Below are 27,396 nucleotides of genomic sequence, written 5' to 3' on the forward strand. Positions count from 1 at the left end.
CTGTGCCCCACACAATGCCTGAAACACATTCAAGATGCCTGCGTCGCTTGACTAAAAAGTCGGCAGAACGAGGGGATATGCCTTTTCCTGGACATGTATTATATGTCAGTTGATAAGATATCATGTCTTTATATAATATACAATAGAAATACATCATGCCCTTTTAGCACAAGGTAAAATCTATTGAAATATTCACTATTTTTAGCTCAAGGTGAGCTTTTGTGATTGCCCTGTGTCCGTCGTCAGTCTATCGTCCGTCCTTCGTCCATCCGTTGTCAACAATTTGACTGTTAACACTCTAGAGGTCACAATTTTGGCCTAATCTTAATGAAACTTGGTCAGAATGTTACCCTCATGAAAATCTTGGACGAGTTCGATATTGGGTCATCTGGGATCAAAAACTAAGTCACCAGGTCAAATCAAAGGAAAAGCTTGTTAACACTCTAGAGGTCACAATTTTAGCCCAATCTTAATGAAACTTGGTCAGAATGTTACCCTCAATAAAATCTTGGACGAGTTCGATATTTGGTCACCTGGGGTCAAAAACTAGGTCACGGGATCAAATCAAAGGAAAAGACTTGTTACACTCTAGAGGTCACAATTTTGGCCCATCTTAATGAAAGTTGGTCAGAATGTTACCCTCAATAAAATCTTGGACAAGTTCGATATTGGGTCATCTGGGTTAAAAACTAGGTCACCAGGTCAAATCAAAGGAAAAACTTGTTTACACTCTAGGTAGTCAAATTTTGCAGTCTTAATTGAAATGGTCAGAATGTTACCTTAATAAAATCTGAAGAGTTCGATATTGGATCATCTAGGGATTAAAACTAGGTCACAGGTCAAATCAAAGGAAAAGCTTGTTTACTCATGATAATCTCAAAGGTTCAGTTTGAATCTGGGTCAGTAGGGTCAAAAACTAGGTCACCAGGTCAAATCAAAGGAAAAGCTAGTTAACACTCTAGAGGCCACATTTATTACCATATCTTAATGAAACTTAGTCAGAATGTTAATCTTGATGATTTATAGGTCATGTTCAAATCTGGGTCAGGTGGGGTCAAAAACTAGGTCACCGGGTCAAATCAAAGGAAAAGCTTGTTTACACTCTAGAGGCCACATTTATGACTGTATCTTTATGAAACATAGTCAGAATGTTAATCTTGGTGATCTTTTGGTCAAGTTCAAATGTGGGTCATGTGGGGTCAAAAACTAGATCACCGGGTCAAATCAAAGGAAAAGCTTGTTGACACTGTAGAGGCCACATTTATGACTGTATCTTCATGAAACTTAGTCAGAATGTTAATCTTGATGATCTTTAGATCAAGTTTGAATCTGGGTCGTATGGGGTCAAAAACTAGGTCACCAGGTCAAATCAAATGAAAAGCTAGTTAACACTTTAGAGGCCACATTTATGACCATATCTTAATGAAAGTATCTTGATCTTCAGGTCAGTAGGTCAGGTGAGTGATACAGGGCCTTCATGGCCCTCTTGTTTGAATTTTCAAGTTACTGTACCCGATGAAAAACACTTGCAAAATATCAATATTACATATTTCTTCACAAACTGGGCATGGATGTGTCAGCAAGATACAACTACATCCAGCTGCACTCCCCAATTTCTTAAAAGTCCTAACTTTACTGTAAAAAGAAAATAACCAAAAACATTCAACTTTACTCACCGTGCTCGTTATTTCAGTCAACATCCTGCTCAATGCCTGCACCATCGGAAGCGCGATGCCTTCATTTCAGCAGTGCACATTTTGTGCTGCAGGCATTGTTTCATACCCATGAACTTTGTTTGTTAAGATGGTGTTCATGCATTTTGTTCTGGAGCAATCTATTTGAACATTTTGTATGTTACATACTCATTTGTTACAGACTCATTCACATACTGTCCATTGTTACCTTACAATATGTCTTTCACCAACATAATCCTGCAAGGACCTATAGAACACATTGCAGTTTGCTCATTTACTAATGAACATTGTGTTCATACATTTTATTATGCCCCCCTTTGAAAAAGGAGGGGTTATTGTTTTGCAGATGTCGGTCGGTCGGTCGGTCGGTCGGAATGTAGACCTATCAGTTTCCGGATGATAACTCAAGAACGCTTGGGCCTAGGATCATGAAAGTTGATAGGGAGGTTGGTCATCACCAGCAGATGACCCCTATTGATTTTGAGGTCTGTATGTCAAAGGTCAAGGTCACAGTGACCCTGAATAGTAAAACGGTTTCCGGATGATAACTCAAGAACACTTGGGCCTAGGATCATGAAAGTTGATAGGGAGGTTAATAATGACCAGCGGATGACCCCTATTGATTTTGAGGTCTGTATGTCAAAGGTCAAGGTCACAGTGACCCTGAACAGTAAAACGGTTTCCGGATGATAACTCAAAAGCGCTTAGGCCTAGAGTCACGAAAGTTGATAGGGAGGTTGGTCATGACCAGCAGGTGACCCCTATTGATTTTGAGGTCAGTATGTCAAAGGTCAAGGTCACAGTGACCAGGAACAGTAAAATGGTTTCCAGGCAATAACTCAAGAACGCTTGGGCCTAGTGTCAAGAAAATTGATAGTTAGGTTGGCCATGACCAGCAGATGACCCCTATTGATTTTGAGGTCATTAGGTCAGAGGTCAAGGTCACATTGGCTAGGAACAGTTAAATGGTTTCTGATCTTGTCCAAAACCATAGGGCCTAGGGCTTTGATATTTGGTATGTAGCAAAATCTAGTGGTCCTCTACCAAGATTGTTCAGATTATTTCCCTGGGGTCAAATATGGCCCTACCCCTAGGGTCACATGGTTTATAAAGACTTATATAGGAAAAAAACTTTGAAAATCCTCTTGTCCAAAACCACAGGGCCTAGGGCTTTGATATTTTGTATATGACAACATCTAGTGGTCCTCTACTAAGATTATTCAGATTATTCCCTTAAGGTCAAATATGGTTCCGCCCTGGGGGTCACATGGTTTACATATACTTATATAGGGAAAAACTTTGAAAATCTTCTTGTCCAAACCACAAAGTCTGTGGCTTTGGTATTTTGTAATGTAGCATCATTTAGTGGTTCTCTACCAAGTTTGTTCAAGTTATCCCTCTGGGGTCAAATATGGCCCTGCCTTAGAGGTCAGATGGTTCATATAGACTTACATAGGGAAAAACTTAGAATCTTCATGTCCATAACTTACATCATTCAAATTTGGACCACATGTATAGTTTTGAGTGGCAAGATGAACCTTGACATGAGTTGACCTTGATCTTGACCTAGTGATCTACTTTCACATTTCTGTACCTACAGCCTTCAAATTTGGACCACATGTATAGGTTTGTGTACTGAAAAAAACTTTGACCTTGTTATTGACCTAGTGACCTACTGTCACATTTTTGAAGGTACAGGCTTCAAATTTGGACCACATGCATAGTTTTTTGTTCCAAAATAAAATTTGACCTTGATTTTGACCTAGTGACCTACTTTCACATTTCTCAAGCTACAGCCTTCAAATTTGAACCACTTGCATAGTTTTGTGTTCTGAAATGAACTTTGATCTTGAGATTGACCTAGTGACCTACTTTCACATTTCTGAAGGTACAGGCTTCAAATTTGGACCACTTGCATAGTTTTGTTTTCCGAAATAAAATTTGACCATGATTTTGACCTAGTGACCTACTTTCACATTTCTCAATCTACAGCCTTCAAATTTGAACCACTTGCATAGTTTTGTGTACCGAAATGAACTTTGATCTTGAGATTGACCTAGTGACCTATTTTCACATTTTTGAAGGTACAGGCTTCAAATTTGGACTGCATGCATATTTTTGTGTTCTGAATTGAAATTTTACATTGATTTTTATCTATTACCTACTTTCACATTTCTCAAGCAACAGCCTCCAAATTTGAAGCACATGCATAGCTCTGTCTACCGAAATGAACTTTACCTTGAAATTGATCTAGTGACCTGCTTTCACATTTCTCAAGCCACCACTTTCAAATTTGGACCACATACACATTGTTTTGTACCTAGATGAAATTTGACCTTGATTTTGACCTTGAGCTAGTTTTGAAATTTGGAACATTCAAAAATGGCTCAGTGGATGGCGCCAAGATCAATCTGTAATCTCTTGTTAGGTTAATAGGTTAAAGGTCAAGGTCAGATTAAACCAGAATGGTAGAATATTTGTTTACAGTGAGCATATAATTTCTGTTCCTTGTGCAATTACTGAATGCATCAAGTGGGGGGGCATTTCGTGTTTGACGAGCTCTTGTTAGCTTGACTATTCGAAGAATAGTGTAGCTATTTTACTCACCCTGGCGTCGGTGTCACACCTTGGTTAAAGTTTTGCATGCAAGTACATATGGCTATCATTTAAAGGTGTATAGCTTTGAAACTTACTGTTTCTTTTTCTTGGTCAATTACCAACCTCACTGGGTCAAGTGATGTCCCATAACTCTGACATGACTTTGTATTTTGGTCAAATTATGCCCCCTTTTGGACTTGGAAAATCCTGGTTGAAGTTTTACATGCAAGTTACTATCTCCAGAACTAATGCAAATATTGAATAAAAACTTCACATGTGTTTTCGGATGATAGCATCAAGTACCATGGCTCTGACATGCAGTTTGGCCAAACTATGCCCCCTTTTTGACTTAGAAAATCCTGGTTATAGTTTTGCGTGCAAGTTACTATCTCCAAATCAAATGCAGATATTGAATTGAAACTTCACATGTGTCTTCGGCGTTATAAAACTAATGCAGATACTGGATTGAAACTCTATAGATATTTTAACATTTAGAGTAATATTCCTGGTTCTGGGGCAACAATTCGAATAGTCAAGCATTGGCTGTCTTATGGAGAGCTCTTGTTTATTCTCAAAATCCTGTCATGCACTCATAGATAAGATTTGCTATTGTGAGTAATGCTAATAAATTTTCTTCATCAACATAAAGCCATGTCATTAGCACGTTTGCATTGTAACAAAGTGTCTGTTAACAACTTGTGCATTGATGTGTCTCTTGGTTATTTAATCTTATGTCATCTATAAAAGACTCGTTTATCATCAGTTCATTTCACATACTGTTCATTTGTAAGGTAAACTGCAGCAGGCTCTTCTTTATAAAATGAAACATTATTGACTGATGTGTGATGTCTAAATATGACGGAAATACGTCTTCAAGATAAATTACATGTATTGATTTCAAAAGGATAAATTGTCTTAAACATGATTTGAATTAATCCAAAAATGAAAAAATGGTTGAAGTATTGACATTTTTGGGGACATGTTTTAAATTTAAGGTACAAACTCCTGATAATATGTTTTATATGCAAACTGGTTTGAACCAGTTTGGAAAAAGTTTGATTTGTACATTTTGACATGCAGATACCAACGTTGCCTTGTCTTTCAAGTTAATAAGTGCATCTTTCTGCGTCCCCACCTTGGTTAAAGTTTTTTTACACTTTCTCTTTTTTTCTTCTTATCTCTGTAATTACTTGATGGATTTGATTCAAACTTAAAATAGTTATTCCTCATCATCACCCACATCATCTGACATAAGGTCCATAACTCTGGCACCAATATTTCATGATTTATCCCCCCTTTTCACTTAGATTTTCAGGTTCAAGTTTTGATGCACTTCATTCTATCTCTGTTATTACTGAATGGATTTGATTCAGACTTAAAATAGTTGTTCAGAATCATCACCCATATTATATGACACAAGGTGCATAACTCTGGCACCAATTTTTCATGAATTATTCCCCCTTTTTACTTAGAATTTCAGGTTAAAGTTTTGATGCACTTTCACTCTATCTCTGTTTTTACTGAATGGATTTGATTCAAACTTAAAATAATTGTTCAGCATCATCACCCACATCATATGACACAAGGTGCATAACTCTGGCTCCAATTTTTTAGCCCACCATCATCAGATGGTGGGCTATTCAAATCACTCTGCGTTCGTGGTCCGTCGTTCTTCTGTCCGTCCTTCCGTCTGTCCTTCCGTCCGTTAACAATTTCTCGTTATCGCATCTCCTCAGAAACTACCAGAGGGATTTAAACCAAACTTTGTCAGAATGATGTATTGGTACACTAGTTGTGTCCCCCTGAAAATCAGACTGGTTCAACAATTTTTAGCTCACCTGTCACAAAGTGACAAGGTGAGCTTTTGTGATCGCGCGGTGTCCGTTGTCCGTCCGTGCGTGCGTCCGTGCGTGCGTCCGTAAACTTTTGCTTGTGACCACTCTAGAGGTCACATTTTTCATGGGATCTTTATGAAAGTTGGTCAGAATGTCCACCTTGATGATATCTAGGTCAAGTTCGAAACTGGGTCACGTGCCTTCAAAAATTAGGTCAGTAGGTCTAAAAATAGAAAAACCTTGTGACCTCTCTAGAGGCCATAATTTTCAATGGATCTTCATGAAAATTGGTCAGAATGTTCATCTTAATGATATCTAGGTCAAGTTCGAAACTGGGTCACATGCTGTCAAAAACTAGGTCAGTAGGTCTAAAAATAGAAAAACTTGTGACCTCTCTAGAGGCCATATATTTCACAAGATCTTCATGAAAGTTGGTCAGAACGTTCACCTTGATGATATCTAGGTCAAGTTCGAAACTGGGTCACGTGCCGTCAAAAACTAGGTCAGTAGGTCAAATAATAGAAAAACCTTGTGACCTCTCTAAGGCCATATTTTTCATGGGATCTGTATAAAAGTTTGTCTGAATGTTCATCTTGATGATATCTAGGTCAAGTTCGAAACTGGGTCACGTGCCCTCAAAAACTAGGTCAGTAGGTCTAAAAATAGAAAAACCTTGTGACCTTTCTAGAGGCCATATATTTCACAAGATCTTCATGAAAATTGGTCAGAACGTTCACCTTGATGATATCTAGGTCAAGTTCGAAACTGGGTCACGTGCCTTCAAAAACTAGGTCAGTAGGTCAAATAATAGAAAAACCTTGTGACCTCTCTATAGGCCATATTTTTCATGGGATCTGTGTGAAAGTTGGTCTGAATGTTCATCTTGATGATATCTAGGTCAAGTTCGAAACTGGGTCATGTGCAGTCAAAAACTAGGTCAGTAGGTCTAAAAATAGAAAAACCTTGTGACCTCTCTAGAGGCCATATATTTCATGAAATCTTCATGAAAATTTGTCAGAATGTTCACCTTGATGATATCTAAGTCAAGTTCGAAAGTGGGTCACGTGCCATCAAAAACTAGGTCAGTAGGTCAAATAATAGAAAAACCTTGTGACCTAACTAGAGGCCATATTTTCCATGGGATCTGTATGAAAGTTGGTCTGAATGTTCATCTTGATGACATCTAGGTCAGGTTTGAAAGTGGGTCAGGTGCCGTCAAAAACTAGGTCAGTAGGTCAAATAATAGAAAAACCTTGTGACCTCTCTAAAGGCCATATTTTTCAATGGATCTTCATGAAAGTTTGTCTGAATGTTCATCTTGATGATATCTAGGTCAAGTTCGAAACAGGGTCATGTGCGGTCAAAAACTAGGTCAGTAGGTCTAAAAATAGAAAAACTTTGTGACCTCTCTAGAGGCCATACTTGTGAATGGATCTCCATAAAAATTGGTCAGAATGTTCACCTTGATGATATCTAAGTCAAGTTCGAAATTGGGTCACGTGCCGTCAAAAAGTAGGTCAGTAGGTCAAATAATGAAAAAACATTGTGACCTCTCTAGAGGCCATATTTTTCATGGGATCTGTATGAAAGTTGGTCTGAATGTTTATCTTGATGATATCTAGGTCAAGTTTGAAACTGGGTCAACTGCGATCAAAAACTAGGTCAGTAGGTCTTGAAATAGAAAAACCTTGTGACCTCTCTAGAGGCCATACCCTTGAATGGATTGAATGGATACTTGTGAATGGATCTCCATAAAAATTGGTCAGAATGTTCACCTTGATGATATCTAGGTCAAGTTTGAAACTGGGTCATGTGCCTTAAAAAACTAGGTCAATAGGTCAAATAATAGAAAAACCTTGTGACCTCTCTAGAGACCATATTTTTCAATGGATCTTCATGAAAATTAATCAGAATTTTTATCTTTATAATATCTAGGTCAAGTTCAAAACTGGGTCACATGAGCTAAAAAACTAGGTCACTATGTCAAATAATAGAAAAACCGACGTCATACTCAAAACTGGATCATGTGGGAAGAGGTGAGCGATTCAGGACCATCATGGTCCTCTTCTTTAGTGAGTTATGGCCCTTTGTTTATTTCTATAATTTACATAGATTTATATAGGGAAAAACTTTGAAAATCTTCTTGTCCAAAGCCACAGAGCCTAGGGCTTTGATATTTGGTATGAAGCATCAATTAGTGGTCCTCTACCAAGATGATTCAAATTATTTCCCTGGGGTTTAATATGGCCCCGCCCAGGGGGGTCACATGGTTTATATAGACTTATATAGGGAAAAACTTTGAATAACCTCTTGTCCAAACCACAAAGCCTAGGGCTTTGGCATTTGTAATGTAGCATCTAGTGGTTCTCTACCAAGTTTGTTCAATTTATCCCCCTAGGGTCAAATATGGCCCCGCCCTGGGGGTCATATGGTTCATATAGACTTATATAGGGAAAAGCTTTTAAAATCTTCTTGTCAATAACCTACAACATTCAAATTTGGACCACATGTATGGTTTTGAGCGGAAAGATGAACCTTGACATGAGTTGACCTTGATTTTGACCTAGTGACCTACTTTCACATTTCTGTAGCTACAGCCTTCAAATTTGGACCACATGCATAGTTTTGTGCACTGAAAAAAACTTTGACCTGGACATTGACCTAGTGACCTACTTTCACATTTTTGAAGGTACAGGCTTCAAATTTGGACCACATGCATAGTTTCGTGTTCCTAAATGAAATTTGACCTTGATTTTGACCTAGTGACCTACTTTCACATTTCTCAAGCTATAGCCTTCAAATTTGGACCACATGCATAGTTTTGTGTACCGAAACAAACTTTGACCTTTACATTGATCTAGTGACCTACTTTCACGTTTTGCCCGCCCGCTTAGCTCAGTAGGTAAAAGCGTTGGTCTACGGATCACGGGGTCACGAGTTCGATCCTCGGGCGAGGCGTATGTTCTCCGTGACTATTTGATAAACGACATTGTGTCAGAAATCATTAGTCCTCCACCTCTGATTCATGTGGGGAAGTTGGCAGTTACTTGCGGAGAACAGGTTTGTACTGGTACAGAATCCAGGAACACTGGTTAGGTTAACTGCCCGCCGTTACATGACTGAAATACTGTTGAAAAACGGCGTTAAACCCAAAACAAACAAACAAAACTTTCACGTTTTTGAAGGTACAGGCTTCAAATTTGGACCACATGCATAGTTCTGTGTTCGGAAATAAAATTTGACCTTGATTTTGACCTAGTGACCTACTTTCACATTTCTCCAGCTACAGCCTTCAAATTTGGACCACTTGCATAGTTTTGTGTACCGAAATGAACTTTGACCTTAAGATTGACCTAGTGACCTACTTTCATATTTCTGTAGCTACAGGCTTCAAATTTAGACCACATGCATAGGATTGTGTACCGAAACAAACTTTGACCTTGACATTGACCTAGTGACCTACTTTCACATTTTTTAAGGTACAGGCTTTAAATTTGGACCACATGCATAGATTTGTGTTCTGAAGTGTAATTTGACCTTGATTTTGACCTAGTGACCTACTTTCACATTTCTTAAGCTACAGCCTTCAAATTTGGACCACTTGTATAGTTTTGTGTACCGAAATAAACTTTGACCTTAAGATTGATCTAGTGACCTACTTTCAAAACTTGATGCACATGCATAGTTTTGTGTACAAAGAACTTTGTCCTTGAAATTGATCTAGTGACCTACTTTCACGTTTCTCAAGCTACACCTTTCGAATTTGGACTACATGCACAGTGTTGTGTACGGAAATGAAATTTGACCTTGAGCTAGTCAATAAGTCTTGAAATTTAGAACACTCAAAAATGGCACATTGGTGGACACCAAGATCACTCTGTGATCTCTTGTCATGAATTATGCCCTCTTTTACTTTAGAATTTCAGGTTAGGAGTTTTGATGCACTTTCACTCTATCTCTGTTATTACTGAATAGATTTGATTCTTATTTAAACTAGTTGTTCAACATCATCACCCACATCATATGACACAAGGTGAATAACTCTGGCACCAATTTTTCATGACTTATTCCCCCTTTTTACTTAGAATTTCAGGTTAAAGTTTTGATGCACTTTCACTCTATCTCTATTTTTACTGAATGGATTTGATTCAAACTTAAAATAATTGTTCAACATCATCACCCACATCATATGACACAAGGTGCATAACTCTTGCTCCAATTTTTCATGAATTATGCCCCCTTTTACTTAAAATTTAAGGTTAATTTTGATGCATTTTCACTATATCTCAGTTATAAAGAAATGCATTTGATTCAGACTTGGAAGTAGTTGTTCCACATCATCACCCACATCATATGACACAAGGTGCATAACTCTTGCACCAATATTTTGTGAATTATGCCCTCTTTATGCTTAGAATTATACTTACATAGTGTTTCGATACACTTTATCTTTACCTCTCTTAATATTTTTGACACAGACTCAAGCTACTGTGCTATATCTTCAAGTCTTAAACACTCCAGTGACAGCTCCAGTCTCCTCAGATGTGCCCAGTTTCACTATTCAGCATCGAAATAGTCGAGCACGCTGTCTCCTGTGACAGCTCTTGTTTAATGATTTGACATAACAAGTAAAATATATTCAATCTTCTAAAAATTAAAAAAATGATAAATAACTTTAACCATGTAAATATATTTAATAATGGAGTAATCACTGAAGATAATATTTTATTAAATGTTTAGCTGACTAAAATGTATTTGAAGAGTAGGTAAAGCTATTGCTCTTGTCCATTCATCGCATCCAAGTCCCAATTTGGTTAAGTTTTTGTATGTAAGCTGTTAACTCGGTAACCACTTGTAGGAATGAATTGAAACTTAACACACATATTTACTGTACACATACATATTTACTTTGATGAACTGTTATGCAGTGCACAGGTTCCATAAATATTTTGCTTTTTTACAAAATTTGAAAATTATGCCTTTTTTTGTGACTTGGCAATTTTTGGTAAAGTTTTTATATGTAATATTTCTCGCGTGTTTTGTTGACAGCAGTGAAAATAAAGTATTATCATGAACATCATCGTGAAGAAAAATATGTATTGTATTAAAGAACACCAAAATTCTATGGGAAAGTTGCATATATAGTAAAAATGGGACAATTTTTCAAGGTGGGTGTGCGAGATATTTCTGGTGAACATTTATATCTTGTGTATTTTTAAGCTAGTGAGAGGTTTTATATATTTTCAAATTAGTTCAAATAAGTTTAATATTGCTTGTGTGATTATAGTCTGTGTCTGGATATACAATGATGATGATAAAAATATATACAGGTGCGTAGAAGTTTGGGCTGGAGGGTTTGGGGGTTCCAGACCCCAAGTGTCTGTGAAATTGACAATCCAGAAGAAGAGATCAACATTCATAGTTGTAAAAATTTTGCTGTCTAAAATTTGTTAATTAAATATGTTTATTAATTTGGAAAAATGCAATTATAGTTGGACAGCAAGGTTTGAAGAAATAAAAACAATTTAAAAATACTTCAAGGGTTCTTACATTACTTACCGGTAATATGTTTGGTCAAACCATTCAAACCTTTTTCTTAAGAAATGTCACTAAGGATGTCAATTTATTCAAATGAATATGAAATTATGGAGAGATCATGAAACCAAGATCATTTTACAACAGAATAAAAAGGTCTGTTTCAGGTCACATTGTAAACTAAGGCCAAAAAAAAAATGTTTGTTTCCAGTATCCTGACTGACCCTTTTAAAAATTTGCCTCGACCCTAATTGTTTTCAAAGCGTTTTTAGGCTAATATTAATCAAAAATTTATGTTATATTGATAAGGCTGAATTTTGATTGGTTACAGAAGTTATGATATGTAAACAAGTCAATCAAGCCATACAAAAAGAATTTTCATTAACAGAAAAATGCTATAACCACTGTGGGGAATCGCATGATCAAAATAATCTCTAAACGAAAGTTATATTTTGAAGAAAATGAATAAATTTCCTACCTAACATAATTATGACTAATGAAAGTTGTTAAATTATTATGTATTTGACAATAATGACAGATATCCTGTAATTACAAACAGTAAGGAAAATAAGAATTGTCAGTTTCTTGAAGTGTTCCAGATAATCAGAAAGTAATTGTGATTGAAGTCTATGTAGTTCTTCTTCTTCTTCTTCTTCTTCTTCTTCCAATAATATGCTGGGCCCTCTCTGGAGCAACGTCGCATATGTGACTGTACAATGCCGTTGTGAGGCGCGGCATGCATGGAAAATGGTTTAAATCTGATAAAAACCCCTAGTTTGGGTGTCTAGTGGAGTCTGGCTACCCCAGCCTTGAAGGACTCCAAGGTCTGGGCGGTCGCGATGTTCTCTGGGAGCTGTTCCACAACCGGATGCCAGCAGGGAAGAACGAGTGGCGGTACACGTCAGTTCTGCAGAAGGGTAGCATGTACTTCTGGCTATGGCCACGGGTGGACAGTGCTGCTGGGTGTAGATATGTATTCCGGGGGAATGGCAACTAGGTCGTTGGTAAACCGGTACATCATAACCAGCTTTGCGCTGCTGTAGCATGTGTCCCAGCCGAGTTTCTGGATCATTGCACTGGTGCTACTGGTGGTTCTGTAGTCGCCCATAACAAAGTGAGCTGCTCTACGCTGTACCCCTTCCAGCTGGGTGATTTTCTTGCTGGTATGCAGGTCCCAGGCTGGCGAGGCACATTCCAGTATGGGCTTGACTAGGCTGGTGTAGCACTGGGCCTTGATGTTTCTAGGGCACCTGATCAGGTTTCTGCGGAGAAAGCATAGGGTGTTGTTGGCCTTTCTCGTCTTGTCTTCTATGTGGGCATTCCAGGTCAGGTTGTCTGCTATGGTCACTCCAAAGTATTTTCCGGTTTTGGAGAAGTTCAGGTTATGGCCATGGATGGAATAGGAGGCTTTGATGAGATTTCTTTTCCTGGAGATGCGTATGACTTCGCACTTGGCAGGGTTAAGTTTTAGGATACATCTATGTACCAGATGATAGGCTATATTTTAGATTTACAGTAAAAGTTGCTTCAGCATTATCCCATATTATTCATACATTTATTTTGGTTTAGAGGTTATTTTGATCAAATGATCCTTCACAGTAATAACAGTCTGTAAAAAATACATCCAAAATGTACTATCTTGATACTGGAACACTTTGGAATGTCGTCTGAAAGTGGTTTTTGCTCAGCTTACTTGACTGACTAGGGTAAACTAGAGATAGTTCCCCAAATTTTGATGTTACTTACAATAAAAATGACAATGACAGTCAGCTTTTTTGAAGGAATTATGGAAAAAATGCATATTGTTTCATTTCACATAATTTATGACATCCGGTGTAATTTGAATCCTGAATGGACATTCTAAACTTATTTTTGCTTTAAAATTCATTCAAATTTGTGCATTTTCTTGTTGAAATTACAGGAGGATCAGACTAAACAACGGTCTAATTTATAGCTTGCATCAAGAAATCTTATAGGGCAGTTTTCACATGCTCGGTAATCAGCCGGCTCCTTACGGACAATTTATTGATAGGGCCATTTTGACAGTACACAGGATCCATGCTCTTTATCAACTAATTTTAACACTTCATTGATTCTCGTTACCTGTGTGCACTCGCAGTAATGTAATTTGCTGATAAAAAAATTGGCGAGGCATGTCTGCAGGATAAAGGGCAGGATTTAGCAGAAGATCAAAGGCAGGAGCACACATTTTAAGGGCAGCGTGGCAGCAGTTAAAAAGGGCAGGATGAGGTGCCCCTCTGCATCAGTGTAGAAGTAACACTATATTTACAAATGTGGGATATCATTTTACTTTTCAGGCGTATAATTATTATAAATATTGTTTTACATAACCAAAATAAACATATAAAGTATCTGAATTGTAAACTATTGTAAAACATCAGAAACCGTAAAAAGTTAACTATCATTTGGAAATTTTATGTTCAGAATTGGGGAAAAAAGATACTTTGCCTCTTTTTACCGGAGGTGATTTATAGCTGTCATGTTATACTATTTCATCTATTAACAGAAATAGAAATTTAATGCACCGCCTCCCCAACCTCTCCTCCCCAATGCACTCTCTTTAAAGAAACAATTGGATGATAATCTAGTTATTAGTTTATATTGGCCTAAAGTGAAGAGTTGTTTATCACCACAAAGTACTGTGTAGTTTTAATATTTAAAAAAAAAGATAACAGACTATAGCCTTCAATGATGGAAAATTTTCTGCTCTCGCCACAAATTTGCTTGTATTAGATTAGAGTAGAGTGAACATTTTAGTTTTAGGTTCAATGTTGTGAAAAAAATTGATCTTTCTAAACTAGAAAGGAATCATATAATTTAGAGGTACAGTTCAAGTTAATCTGTTTTATGTATCTTTCAAAGCAAGAGTTTGTAAAAAAATTAGCAGATGTTATTGAAAGGCATTATAAATAAAGCAACTGACACACATTTTTTTCTTGGAAAGTATGCCATCTCAGAATGTGTTAAAAAAAATGATGCATATTAAGCATTGTATCCTTGTGCTTTAAGAAAATACAGTTTAAAATGCTTTGTTTTGATGTACAAATATTAATATTTTGTTTCACTTTTTGTCATTTTTTACATGTCCAAGTTACACTTTGTAGCAAAATTGGTTCTACCAAGCTTCAAATTTGTATTTATTGGCAGTGCCCAACAAATTAGAATCTAATTTGTTGTTAGTGTATTAGTATGCTGACTATCTAGTGTAATGAAGGTCAGCTATATTTAGGCTTCCCCACTTTTTCACCCTTTCCCATATTTAAAATTTCAACACAATTTTGAACTTATAAAAATAAAATAATGTTGCACATATTTATAATTTTTATGCCTCCGGCATCTACTGATGCGGGAGGCATATAGTGATTGTCCTGTCCGTTTGTTCGTCCGTTCGTCCTTACGTACATACAAGGTTAACCAAATGGGACCATTTCGTCTAGCATCAATACCCCTTACTAGAATGACTTGATACTAATGCAGATGTAACCTGTGACCATTCCTCATCTTCAGACATCACCTGACCTCAGTTTGACCTTGACCTTGACCTCATTTTGGACTTAGGTTGCTTTATAAATGGGCCATCTCTTGGTTAACCAAATGGGACCGTTTTGTCTAGCATCAATATCGCTTACAAGAATGAATTGATACTAATACAGATGTAACCTGTGACCATTCCTCATCTTCAAACATCACCTGACGTCAGTTTGACCTTGACCTTGACCTCATTTTGGACTTGGGTTGCTTTATATGGGCCATCTCCTGGTTAACCAAATGGGACCGTTTCGTCTAGCATCAATACCGCTTACAAGATTGAATTAATACTAATACAGATGTAACCTGTGACCATTCCATATCTTCAAACATTACCTGACCTCAGTTTTACCTTGACCGTGACCTCATTTTGGACTTAGGTTGCTTTATATGGGCCATCTTTTGGTTAACCAACTGGGACCGTTTCGTCTAGCATCAATACCGCTTACAAGAATGAATTGATACTAATACAGATGTAACCTGTGACCATTCCTCATCTTCAAACATCACCTGACCTCAAGTTTGACCTTGACCTCGTTTTGGACCTAGGTTACTTTGTATCGACAAGGATGCCATCTGGGGCATCAAGCGTTTATTGAACACAGCTCCTTTTTCAGCCTTACAACCTAACAACAATAATGTTACTGGAATACATGAATCAGTACCTCATGTTTCAGCCTGTCATGTTACTTAGTAATATTTTCTTACATGCCCAGTTACTTCTGCCTAGTTACCTCTTACATGCCTAGTTACCTTTAACATTCCCAATATCCTCATATATGTCCAGTTACCTCTTATGTGTCTAGTTATTTGTTACATTCCCAGTTACCTCTAACATGCCTAGTTACCTTTAACATTCCCAATAGCCTCATAAATGCCCAGTTACCTCTTACATGCCTGGTTATCTCTTTACATGCCCAGTTACCTCTTACATGCCCAGTTACCTTTAACATTCCCAGTAACCTCATATATGTCCAGTTACCTCTTAACCTGCCTAGTTATCTCTTACATGTCCATATACCTTTAACATTCCCAATAGCCTCATATATGCCCAGTTACCTCTTATGTGCCTAGTTATTTGTTACATGCCCAGTTACCTCTAACATGCCTAGTTACCTTTAACATTCCCAACAGCCTCATATATGCCCAGTTACCTCTTACCTGCCTAGTTATCTCTTACATGCACAGTTACCTTTAACATTCCCAATAGCCTCATATATGCCCAGTTACCTCTTACATGCCTTGTTATCTCTTTACATGCCCAGTTACCTCTTTACATGCCTAGTTACCTTTAACATTCCCAGCAACCTCATATATGTCCAGTTACCTCTTACATGCCTAATTATCTCTTACATGCCCAGTTACCTCTTACATGCCTAGTTATCTCTTACATGCCCAGTTACCTCTTACATGCCTAGTTATCTCTTACATGCCCAGTTACCTCTTAGATGCCTAGTTACCTTTAACATTCCCAGCAACCTCATATATGTCCAGTTACCACTTACATGCCTAGTTATCTCTTACATGCCCAGTTACCTCTTACATGCCTAGTTACCTTTAACATTCCCAATAACCTCATATATGTCCAGTTACCTCTTTCATGCCTCTTTATTTGTTACATGCCCACTTACCTCTTACTTGCCCAGTTACCTCTTACATGCCCAGTTACCTCATACATGCCTAGTTACCTTTAACATTCCCAATAACCTTATATATGTCCAGTTACCTCTTACATGCCTAATTATCTCTTACATGCCCAGTTACCTCTTACGCGCTCAGTTACCTCATACATACTCAGGTACCTCATACATGCCCAGTTACCTCATACATGCCCAGTTACCTCTTACATTCTCAGTTACCTCATACATGCTCAGTTACCTCATACATACTCAGGTACCTCATACATGCCCAGTTACCACATACATGCCCAGTTACCTTATACATACTCTGGTACCTCATACATGCCCAGTTACCTCATACATGCTCAGTTACCTCCTACATACTCTGGTACCTCATACATGCCCAGTTACCTCATACATGCTCAGTTACCTCGTACATACTCAGGTACCTCATACATGCCCAGTTACCTCATACATGCTCAGTTACCTCATACATACTCGGGTACCTCATACATGCCCAGTTACCTCATACATGCTCAGTTACCTCATACATGCCCAGTTACCTCATACATGCTCAGTTACCTCATACATACTCCGGTACCTCATACATCCTCATTTACCTCTTTACATGCCCAGTTACCTCTTATGTGCCATTTTTTGTGCAGATTCTTTTTGTAAACCTCCTTTTGTTTTTTGTTTCAGACTTATAAAGATTGATGATTAGCTGAGAGTACAAGATGCCTGGAGAACCGAAGAACAAGATGATCTACCATCGTCTCCACTCGACAACGGCTCACAACTGGGAGGAGGAGAAAAACAAATACAAGGACATCAAGGATGACGGTACTATGACATTCTTCTGGTAAGTTTTGAGATCAAATCTTCTTTGTATAATTGTAATTGACATAAGGTAATACATGTAAGATAATTGGTCCTACCAACAATTCATGAAGGGAAGTTGCCACACACTTGTAAAGAAGAGTTAAATACTGCAGAAGACAATATTTGGAGGGTTATTGTTTTCACCAACAATTCATACTTACTTGTGGAATAGTGTTTAATACTGGTAAGGAAACCGTTAACACAGGTACAGTTAACTAATAGTCTTGTATAACTGAAATACAGTTGAAAAAATAAAATGCTTAATGTACTTTCATGGTGTCTGGGATGTTACTTTATGGATTCATATTAAGAAGACCTACACCGAGACAGGAAGGCATACCTATTAACATTCCTGTTGATGTTTAGCTGTATTTAAGTCTCTCAATAAGTCTCATATCCTTGTCTATTCGCAACGAGCTAGGCTAAGTTAGCCGGACAAGCCTGTATCTGATTTCTGATCTCTCTGTCGTGGGGGCTTTGTCTCACTCTGTCCCTCTGGTCAGATTGCTCTGTGTCTGTACTAGTAGAGGATGAATTATGTGCCCTGTTTTGCTGCATTTGAACTATGTAAAGCGCCTTTGAACGTGAAATTGATCATGAAAAGGGCGCTATATAAATCTTATAATTATAATTCTATGTTCTCTTACAGAAAGGCCTACACCTTGACAACCCTGTTGATATTAAACTGTATTCAAATCCCTACAATTTATTAACACCTCTCCACGAGTGGTGGGGGGTTATAGGAATGGTCCCCGTCCTTCCGTCCATCCGTAACACTTTCGTGTCTGCTCCATATCTCCTAAACCCCTTGAAGGATTTTCATGAAACTTCGGTCAAATGATCACCTCATCAAGACGATGTGCAGAACTCAGGAGTCAGCCATGTCGTCTCAAGGTCAAGGTCACAATGCAAGGTCAAAGGTTTTAGCCTTCCATTTTGTGTCCGCTCTATATCTCCTAAACCCCTTGAAGGAATTCTATAAAACTTGGGTCAAATGATCACCTCATCAAGACGATGTGCAGAACTCATGAGTCAGCCATGTTGGCTCAAGGTCAAAGTCACAACTTGAGGTCAAATGTTTTAACCTTCCATTTCGTGTCCGCTCTATATCTCCTAAACCCCTTGAAGGAATTTCATGAAACTTTGGTCAAATGATCACCTCATCAAAACGATGTGCAGAACTTATGAATCAGCCATGTTGGCTCAAGATCAAGGTCACAGCTCAGGGTCAAAGGTTTACGCCTTCTATTTTGTGTCCACTTTATATCTCCTAAACCCCATGAAGGATTTTTATCAAACTTGGGTCAAATGATCACCTCATCAAGAAGATGTGCATATTTTATGAGTCAGCCATGTCAGTTCAAGGTCAAGGTCACAGCTCAAGGTCAAAGGTTTGAGCTCTGTATCTCCTAAACCCCTTGAAGGATTTTCGTGAAACTTGGGTCAAATGATCACCTCATCAAGAAGATGTGCATAGTTTATGAGTCAGCCATGTCAGTTCAAGGTCAAGGTCACAGCTCAAGGTCAAAGGTTTACCCTTTCACTATCCATAACTGGCGGGAGATTTAGCTGTCTTTCAGACAGCCTTGTGTTTTCATAGAAGGAGGCCTATATCCTATCATGTTGAAATTTAGCTGCTATCTTTGTTTTCTTACAGGAAAGCCCATACATTGACAGTCCTGTTGATATTCAGCTGTATTCTAGTGTATGTGGCAGTGTTTGAGGAGCAGTCAACTGATCATGATTACAATGTAAAAAGGTAACGGAATTGTGATAATGTAACTAGTAAAGCTTTCCTTTCAAATCATGATTCACTATATAGTTTACATTTCAAAACTTGGAAGAGGCCTTCTTTCTAAATTGTATGTCTTTAAGTTTGCAAATTATGGTAGATTTTATAGCTGCTGTAAGATAATCTTTACATGTTTACCAGAATGTTATGTGACATCTGTTAGTACGTAAAGAAATCAAAGATAATAATTCTGCATGTTTTCATTGATAAGAAATATTTACTGTAAAGCCTGGAACTGTTATGCAGAATTGATTATATATTCAACCTTGAAGTTCATGTAAATATCATGGCATGTGTACATTTATAAAAAAAACTACAATATAACCTTCTTTATAAAGATAAAAAAATGATAAAAATGTTGGCATGTGAAATGATTGATTGTTGGTAATGCCTTTACATGTGCTTGAAATTTGCACAAAGTCCTATACATTTAATTTGACCATATGATAGACAATATGTTGATATAAATTAAATTCTGAAAAGTTCCATTAAAATCTGCGTATTAGAAAAAAATGTGATTTTTCAATAAATTCCCATTATAAAATATTGTACTACGTGAGGTCCAATTTTTTCAAATCAAAATAAGTGCACAACCCTTTTTTTTGTATTTGCAGAATATTCTAAGTACCCTGAAGTTTTGAAAAATCATGGTTTAATCAAATACTTCATGGTAGAAAAAAATTGATCCAAACATGTAAAACTACTGGCAGACATTTCCCTACCAGACATTCACTTGGTGCACTTATCCCATGTAGTCATTTCCCTGCCAGACATTCACTTGGCAAACCTATCCCATGCAGACATTTCCCTGACAGACATTCACTTGATAAACTTATCCCATGCAGTCATTTCCCTGCCAGACATTCACTTGGCAAACCTATCCCATGCAGCCATTTCCCTGACAGACATTTCCCTGCCAGACATTCACTTGGCAAACTTATCCCATGCAGTCATTTCCCTGCCAGACATTCACTTGGCAAACCTATCCCATGCAGTCATTTCCCTGCCAGACATTCACTTGGCAAACCTATCCCATGCAGACATTTCCCTGCCAGACATTCACTTGGCAAACCTATCCCATGCAGTCATTTCCCTGCCAGACATTCACTTGGCAAACCTATCCCATGCAGTCATTTCCCTGCCAGACATTCACCTGGCAAACTTATCCCATGCAGACATTTCCCTGACATATATTTCCCTGCCATACATTCATTTGGCAAACTTATCTCATGCAGCCATTTCCCTACCAGACATTCTCTTGGCAAACTTATCCCATGCAGCCATTTTCCTGCTAGACATTCACTTGGCAAACTTATCACATGCAGTCATTTCCCTGCCAGACATTCACTTGGCAAACTTATCCCATTCAGGCATTTCTCTGCTAGACGTTCACTTGTAAAACTTATCCCATGCAGACATTCACTTGGCAAACTTACCCCATGCAGACATTTCTCTGCCAGTCATTCACTTGGCAAACTTATCCCATGCAGACATTTCCCTGCGAGACATTCACTTGGCAAACTTATCCCATGCAGACATTTCTCTGCCAGACATTCACTTGGCAAACTTATCCCATGCAGACATTTCTCTGCCAGACATTCACTTGGCAAACTTACCCCATGCAGACATTTCTCTACCAGTCATTCACTTGGCAAACTTATCCCATGCAGACATTTCCCTGCCAGACATTCACTTGGCTAAATTACCCCATGCAGACATTTCCCTGCCAGACATTCACTTGCCAAACTTACCCCATGCAGACAACTTATCCTATGCAGACATTTCCCTGGCAAGAATTTTCCTGTTCAACCAACATGGACCATTCTGCAGCTTCAGGGTTTTTTACAGCAGGCATATTTCATTTGTCTATGAAGTTACAGTATCGCACTTTCTCAGTTAATATCATTTTTCTTTTTCTACAGAGGTGTAACTGCAATGGCATTGGCCTTTCTCCTATTTGGAGTAACACAGACCCCTGATGGTGTGTTTAGAAGACCTCATCCTGGTTAGTATTTAACATTATTTTATAGTTTCTATTTGCAGCTCTTATTTAGTTATTAGCCAGTAAATATAAGTTCAAATTCATTGTTTCATTATGCCATTGTTGTGATGAAATGATGCTTTGAAAGCAATTTTTTCTTAATTCCGAGTCCATTCTATGTTAATGTACAATAGTAGCTGGTGTAAGGGGAAGTAAGTGGTTTTGAGCATTTCATTAGCTATGATCAATCTTGGTTAAAGTCCTTCTATTGGTTTGTTGTTTTCTAAAGATCTTCTTATAAGAGTATGATTCATTTAAAGTTTGAATTCTTATAAAATGGAAATATTTTCATTTAAAAGTGAAGACCTGGTACAATGTGTTCATGTTTGGCATAACCTCAACTTAAAATAAGCACAAGTTAAAAGGTAAAATTTCATATCAATAGATGAACGATCTCACACGTGATATAAATGTTATTTTTATTTTATTTTCAATTAATCAGAGTTGACCTATTTTACCTATTCTGTGAATTTGCAGAAAAGGATATATATATGACAACTATTTTATACTCTGAGGGAGGTCATGTGTGAAACTTGGATGGGCATATTGGAAATGGTTTCTATTATTAATTGAAATTCCAGCAGCTTTATACTCTGAAGCATGTATGAACTGTAAGGTCATATTTGTGATGGTTTCTTTATGAATTCACGAGCAAGCTGAATTAAAACATTTACCATACAAGGAGATGCCTCAGAGCTCAGATAAGCTGCATATTTGCGTATTTACGCAATTAAAATTGCAGAAAACCCAATTGAATTCATACAGTGTGCGTACTAAAACGCAAGTAAAATTCCTAATACCCAATTCGTAAAAAATCGCTTACGTTACCGCAGAACCACAGGCACGGGTCCAGTGTACATTTTTTTGTTTAATATAATTATTTTTCAAACAGATATACTTTATATATGTTAGTCAAATGAAAAAATAATTCGATGGCAAAAAATCTGGTTATAGTGTCATATACATTTAAAAGGTGAACTATGCGAGCGTAACACTATGGGAAGCTACTCGGCAAACTTGTGGAACATTTCAAAATCGGAGTTTATACACTTGCTGTCGCTACCTGCATGATTGCACCTTCTACACATTTTAAGCTATCCATAAATACTAAACTGACCCCATAAATTGCTTTGAAATACACAGAACAAGTCTCTAGGAGCGAAATATTTCAAATATCCCCGGCGATTTCAGCTGCCAAACGAAGTGATAAAAACCAGGAACACGTCCGCTATCCGGAATGAAATCACCGGGGATAACTGAAATATTTCGCTTGTAGAGACTTGTACTGTGTTTTTCAAAGCAATTTATGGGGTCAGTTTAGCATTTATGGAAGGCTTTAAGTGTTTCAAAGGTGTGATCATGCAGGTAGTGACTGCAAGTGCATAAACTCCGATTTTGAAGTTTGCCGAGTAGCTTCCCATAGCGTTACGCTCGCATAGTTCACCTTTTCAATGTAAATGATACTATGACCGGATTTTTTGTCATCGATTTTTTTTCTTTTGACTAACATATATAAAGTATATTTGTGTGAAAAAAATTATATTAAACAAAAAAATATACACTGGACCCGTGCCTGTGCGCAGAACAGGTTGCAATTTATCGGAAAAATTACAGGACCATTCAGTCGGCTGATCTGTGTTATTTGAACGCTTTGCAAACAATTTCTTTACGCCAATAAATGTAAAAGAGGTTGCAGAAAAAAACAAAACATTGTTGCAGCACAAACAAACAAATTAGTGGGATATTTTGCTGTTCAACAATGACAGTTATTTGTCATTTTGTTATTAGTTTCAAATTTCCAGTACCCAATTCAGACAAAAAGTGATGGGTAAATACCCAATTGCACCAAAAGCTCATCTGGAGCTCTGTGCCTACACCTGACTTCAGTTTGTCTATACCAGACCTGGATATGTCTAGGTCTGACACAGATATGTCTGTATCTGACATTGATATTCTGTACCAGATATATCTTTATTATATACCTATATAAATTATGTCAAAAATAAGCTTGTATTTCACAAGTAAATAATATTATGAACAGGCAGAAAAAAATCTGTTCTGTACCTTTTGTATTGTATGTTGTATAAATTGTGCACATGAACACTTCACTGGTTCTGTTTTAACATTGACAAACATTGAAGATTTAACAAAAAGGTGGAGATGTATAATAAAAGGGTCATTATAACAGGAGCTAGATCTGGGATTTTGTATTCGGCAGATTGAGCTACTATTATAATAGCTCTATTATGTCTCTACCAGACATGGATATATTTATATCTGACTTAGATTTGTGTATATAACTTAGATTTGTTTATGTCTATACCATACATGGGTATGTCAATATCTGGCTGACATATCTATATATGACATGTTTTTGTCTGCACCAGAAGTGGATTTGTGTGTATCTGACATGCATATACATGTATCTGACTTAGATATGTCTATACCAGACATGAGTATGTCTAGATTGTTACATTGACATGTATTTATCAGACATGAATGTATCTGTACTAGACTTACAAACACAAGTTATATGATTGTAACACTTAGATAATTTTGTTTTATTTTAATTCTTCTCACATTTTATTTGTTATTTTATCATTTCAGCATTTTGGAGACTTATTTTGTGTCTTAGTTATCTGTATGAATTAGCGCTGGTATACCTACTTTTTCAAGTAAGCATTTTGTTTCAAGATTATTCTAGATGTATTTCCTGATGAATTAGCTGTTTTGGTGAAAATAGAAATTATTTTACAGTATATTGTTCCTTTGTACTGTTAAACTTGTAAGATTTCACAGTAGGATTGTCACATTAGTAAAAAGCCTTCTCTTAGCTTTAAGGAATTAGCTGTTGCTGAAATTATTAGTCCCCTACTGGTTGAAAACCAGTTTCGGGGACTATAGGAATGCGCTTTTCCGTCATTCCGTCATTCTGTCATTCCGTCATTCCGTCATTCTGTCATTCCGTCCGTCCGCAATTTCGTGTCCGGTCCATAACTCTTTTATCCATAAAGGGATTTTAATATTACTTGGCACAAATGTTCCCCATGATGAGACGACGTGTCATGCGCAAAACACGGACCCCTAGCTTAAAGGTCAAGGTCACAATTGGAGGTCAAAGGTCAACAGGGCTTTTTTCCTGTCCGGTCCATAGCTCTCCCATCCATGAAGGGATTTTAATATCACTTGGCACAATTGTACCTCATAATAAGATGATGTGTCATGCACAACTTTGAGACCCCTAGCTCAAAGGTCAAGGTCACACTTAGCAGTCAAATGTTAACATGGCATGAACAGGGTCTGTTTCGTGTCCGGTTCATAACTCTTTCATCCATGAAGGGATTTTAATATTACTTGGCACAAATGTTCCCCATGATGAGATGACGTGTCATGCGCAAAACCTGCACCCCTAGCTCAAAGGTCAAGGTCACAATTTGAGGTCAAAGGTCAACAGGGTTTTTTTCCTGTCCGGTCCATAATTCTCCCATCTGTGAAGGGATTTTAATATCAGTTGGCACAATTGTACCTTGTAATAAGACGATGTGTCTTGCTCAACTTTCAGACCCCTAGCTCAAAGGTCAAGGTCACACTTAGCAGTCAAATGTTATCATTGCATTGAACAGGGTCTGTTTCCTGTCCGATCCATAACTCTGTCATTCATGAAGGGATTTCAATATTACTTAGCACAGATGTTCCCCATGATGAGACAACATGTCCTGCACAAATGCCGGAGCCCTTGCTCAAAGTTCAAGGTCACCATTGGGGGTCAAATGTCAATAGGGCTTTTTTCCTGTCCAGGCCATAACTCTGACATCCATGAAGGGATTTTGATATTACTTAGCACAAATGTGCCTAATGATGAGGCAACATGTCATGCGCAAAATCGGGACCCCTAGCTCAAAGGTCAAGGTCACAATTGGAGGCCAAAGGTCAATAGGGTTTTTTTCCTGTCCGGTCCAGAACTTTGTCATCCACCAAGGGATTACAATATTACTTGGCATAAATGTTCCCCATGATGAGACGACGTGTCATGCGCAACACCTAGAACCCTAGCTTAAAGGTCAAAGTCACACTTTGAGATCAAAGGTCAATAGGATTTTTTTCCTGTCCTGTGTATAACTTTGTCATGCAAAACAGGATTTGAATATCAGTTGGCACAAACATTACCCTGGATGAGACAAGATGTTGTGCGCAAAGCCCCAGCTTTAGGTCTAAGGTCAAGGTCATACTTAGAGGTTAAAGGTCAAATTCAAGAATGACTTTGTCCGGAGCATTTCTTCTTCATGCATGGAGGGATTTTGATGTAACTTGGCAGAAATGTTCACCACTATGAGGCACACTTTTTAGCTCACCTGTCACATAGTGACAAGGTGAGCTTTTGTGATCACCCTTCGTCCGTCGTCCGTCGTGTGTCCGTGCGTGCGTCCGTCCGCCCGTGCGTCCGTCCGTCAACAATTTCTTGTCTGCACGATAGTGGTTTCATTTATGATTTTATTTTAACCAAACTTGCACACAACTTGTATCACCATAAGATCTCGTTTCCTTTCTTGAACTGGCCAGATCCCATTATGGGTCCCAGAGTTATGGCCCCTGAAAGGGCCAAAATCAGCTATTTTGACCTTGTCTGCACTATAGCAGCTTTATTTATGATCTGATTTTTACCAAACTGGCACACAACTTGTATCACCATAAGATCTTGGTTCCTTTTTTGAACTGGCCAGATTCCATTATGGGTTCCAGAGTTATGGCCCCTGAAAGGACCAGAATTAGCTATTTTGCCCTTGTCTGCACAGTAGCAGCTTCATTTATAATTTGAATTTAATCAGACTTGCACAAAACTTGTGTTGCCATAAGATCTCAGTTCCTTTCTTGAACCGGCCAGATCCCCTAATGGGTTCCAGAGTTATGGCCCCTGAAAGGGCCAAAATTAGCTATTTTGACCTTGTCTGCACAATAGCAACTTCATTTATGATTTGATTTTAACCAAACTTGCACACAACTTGTATCACCACAAGATCTTGGTTCCTTTCTTAAACTGGCCAGATTCCATCATGGGTTCCAGAGTTATGGCCCCTTAAATGTCCAAAATTGGCTATTTTGGCTTTTGCAGCCATATAGAGACTTCATTTATGGTTTTATTTGATACACAAAACTTTCAAAATATCTTCAACAACAATAAATCTTGGATTCCATGACAAATCAGATCCAATCGTAGTTTCCAGAGTTATTTTATATCTGATTACCTCCCCTGATTGTAGTCAAAATGGATTTATATCAGTAAATACTTACAGGACTTATTTGAAATTTCATTATTGTCATTAGTTGGACCGAGCCAATCAGGGTAGATAACTATGGACTGATTTTATGTCAAATTACCTCCCTTTATTTCAAATTAAAATGGGTATATCTCCGTAACTAATGAAGATACTGATCTGAAATTTCATTTATGTCAACAGATTTATTTGGCAGATCCTTCTTTTATTAACTTACATTAATTTTCTTTTGAATTACTTCCCTTTTACGTTACTATAAATAGCCTATTTTTAGTAACTTTTTTATTATAGGCCGTAGGGAAAAACCGAGACCACTTTTCTGTGGTACAACATGGATGGTACCTCCAATTTTTAGGTGTATTTTGACATATCTATACCTTGTAAGAATTTTGTTTTTCTTTTTGGTTAAATTTCTTTCCATTGTTCCTGTCCTTTGGACTTAGATATTTTTTCTGAGGACCTTCTTGTCCTCAAGTGCAATGATAACAGGTGAGCGATATAGGGCCATCATGGCCCTCTTGTTTTAGAATTATGTCCCTTTGTTGTTACTATAAATATATTATATTGTAACTTTTTTA

The 27,396-nt window shown here is 37.6% G+C and overlaps 1 protein-coding gene across 1 annotated transcript in view; it reads left to right on the forward strand.

Annotated features, from left to right (window-relative positions):
* The window catches only part of LOC123537226 (phosphatidylserine synthase 2-like), a 65,252-nt gene that overhangs the window by 6,195 nt on the left and 31,661 nt on the right, over positions 1-27,396 (forward strand). Inside the window, exons 2-5 of the mRNA XM_045320867.2 lie at positions 17,533-17,692; positions 19,370-19,471; positions 21,427-21,509; positions 24,153-24,220. Coding sequence (XP_045176802.2) covers positions 17,568-17,692; positions 19,370-19,471; positions 21,427-21,509; positions 24,153-24,220 — 378 coding nt within the window. The 5' untranslated portion in view covers positions 17,533-17,567. The remainder of the gene's footprint in view (positions 1-17,532; positions 17,693-19,369; positions 19,472-21,426; positions 21,510-24,152; positions 24,221-27,396) is intronic.

This window comes from Mercenaria mercenaria, chromosome 17, assembly GCF_021730395.1.
Source record: "Mercenaria mercenaria strain notata chromosome 17, MADL_Memer_1, whole genome shotgun sequence".
NCBI lineage: Eukaryota > Metazoa > Mollusca > Bivalvia > Venerida > Veneridae > Mercenaria > Mercenaria mercenaria.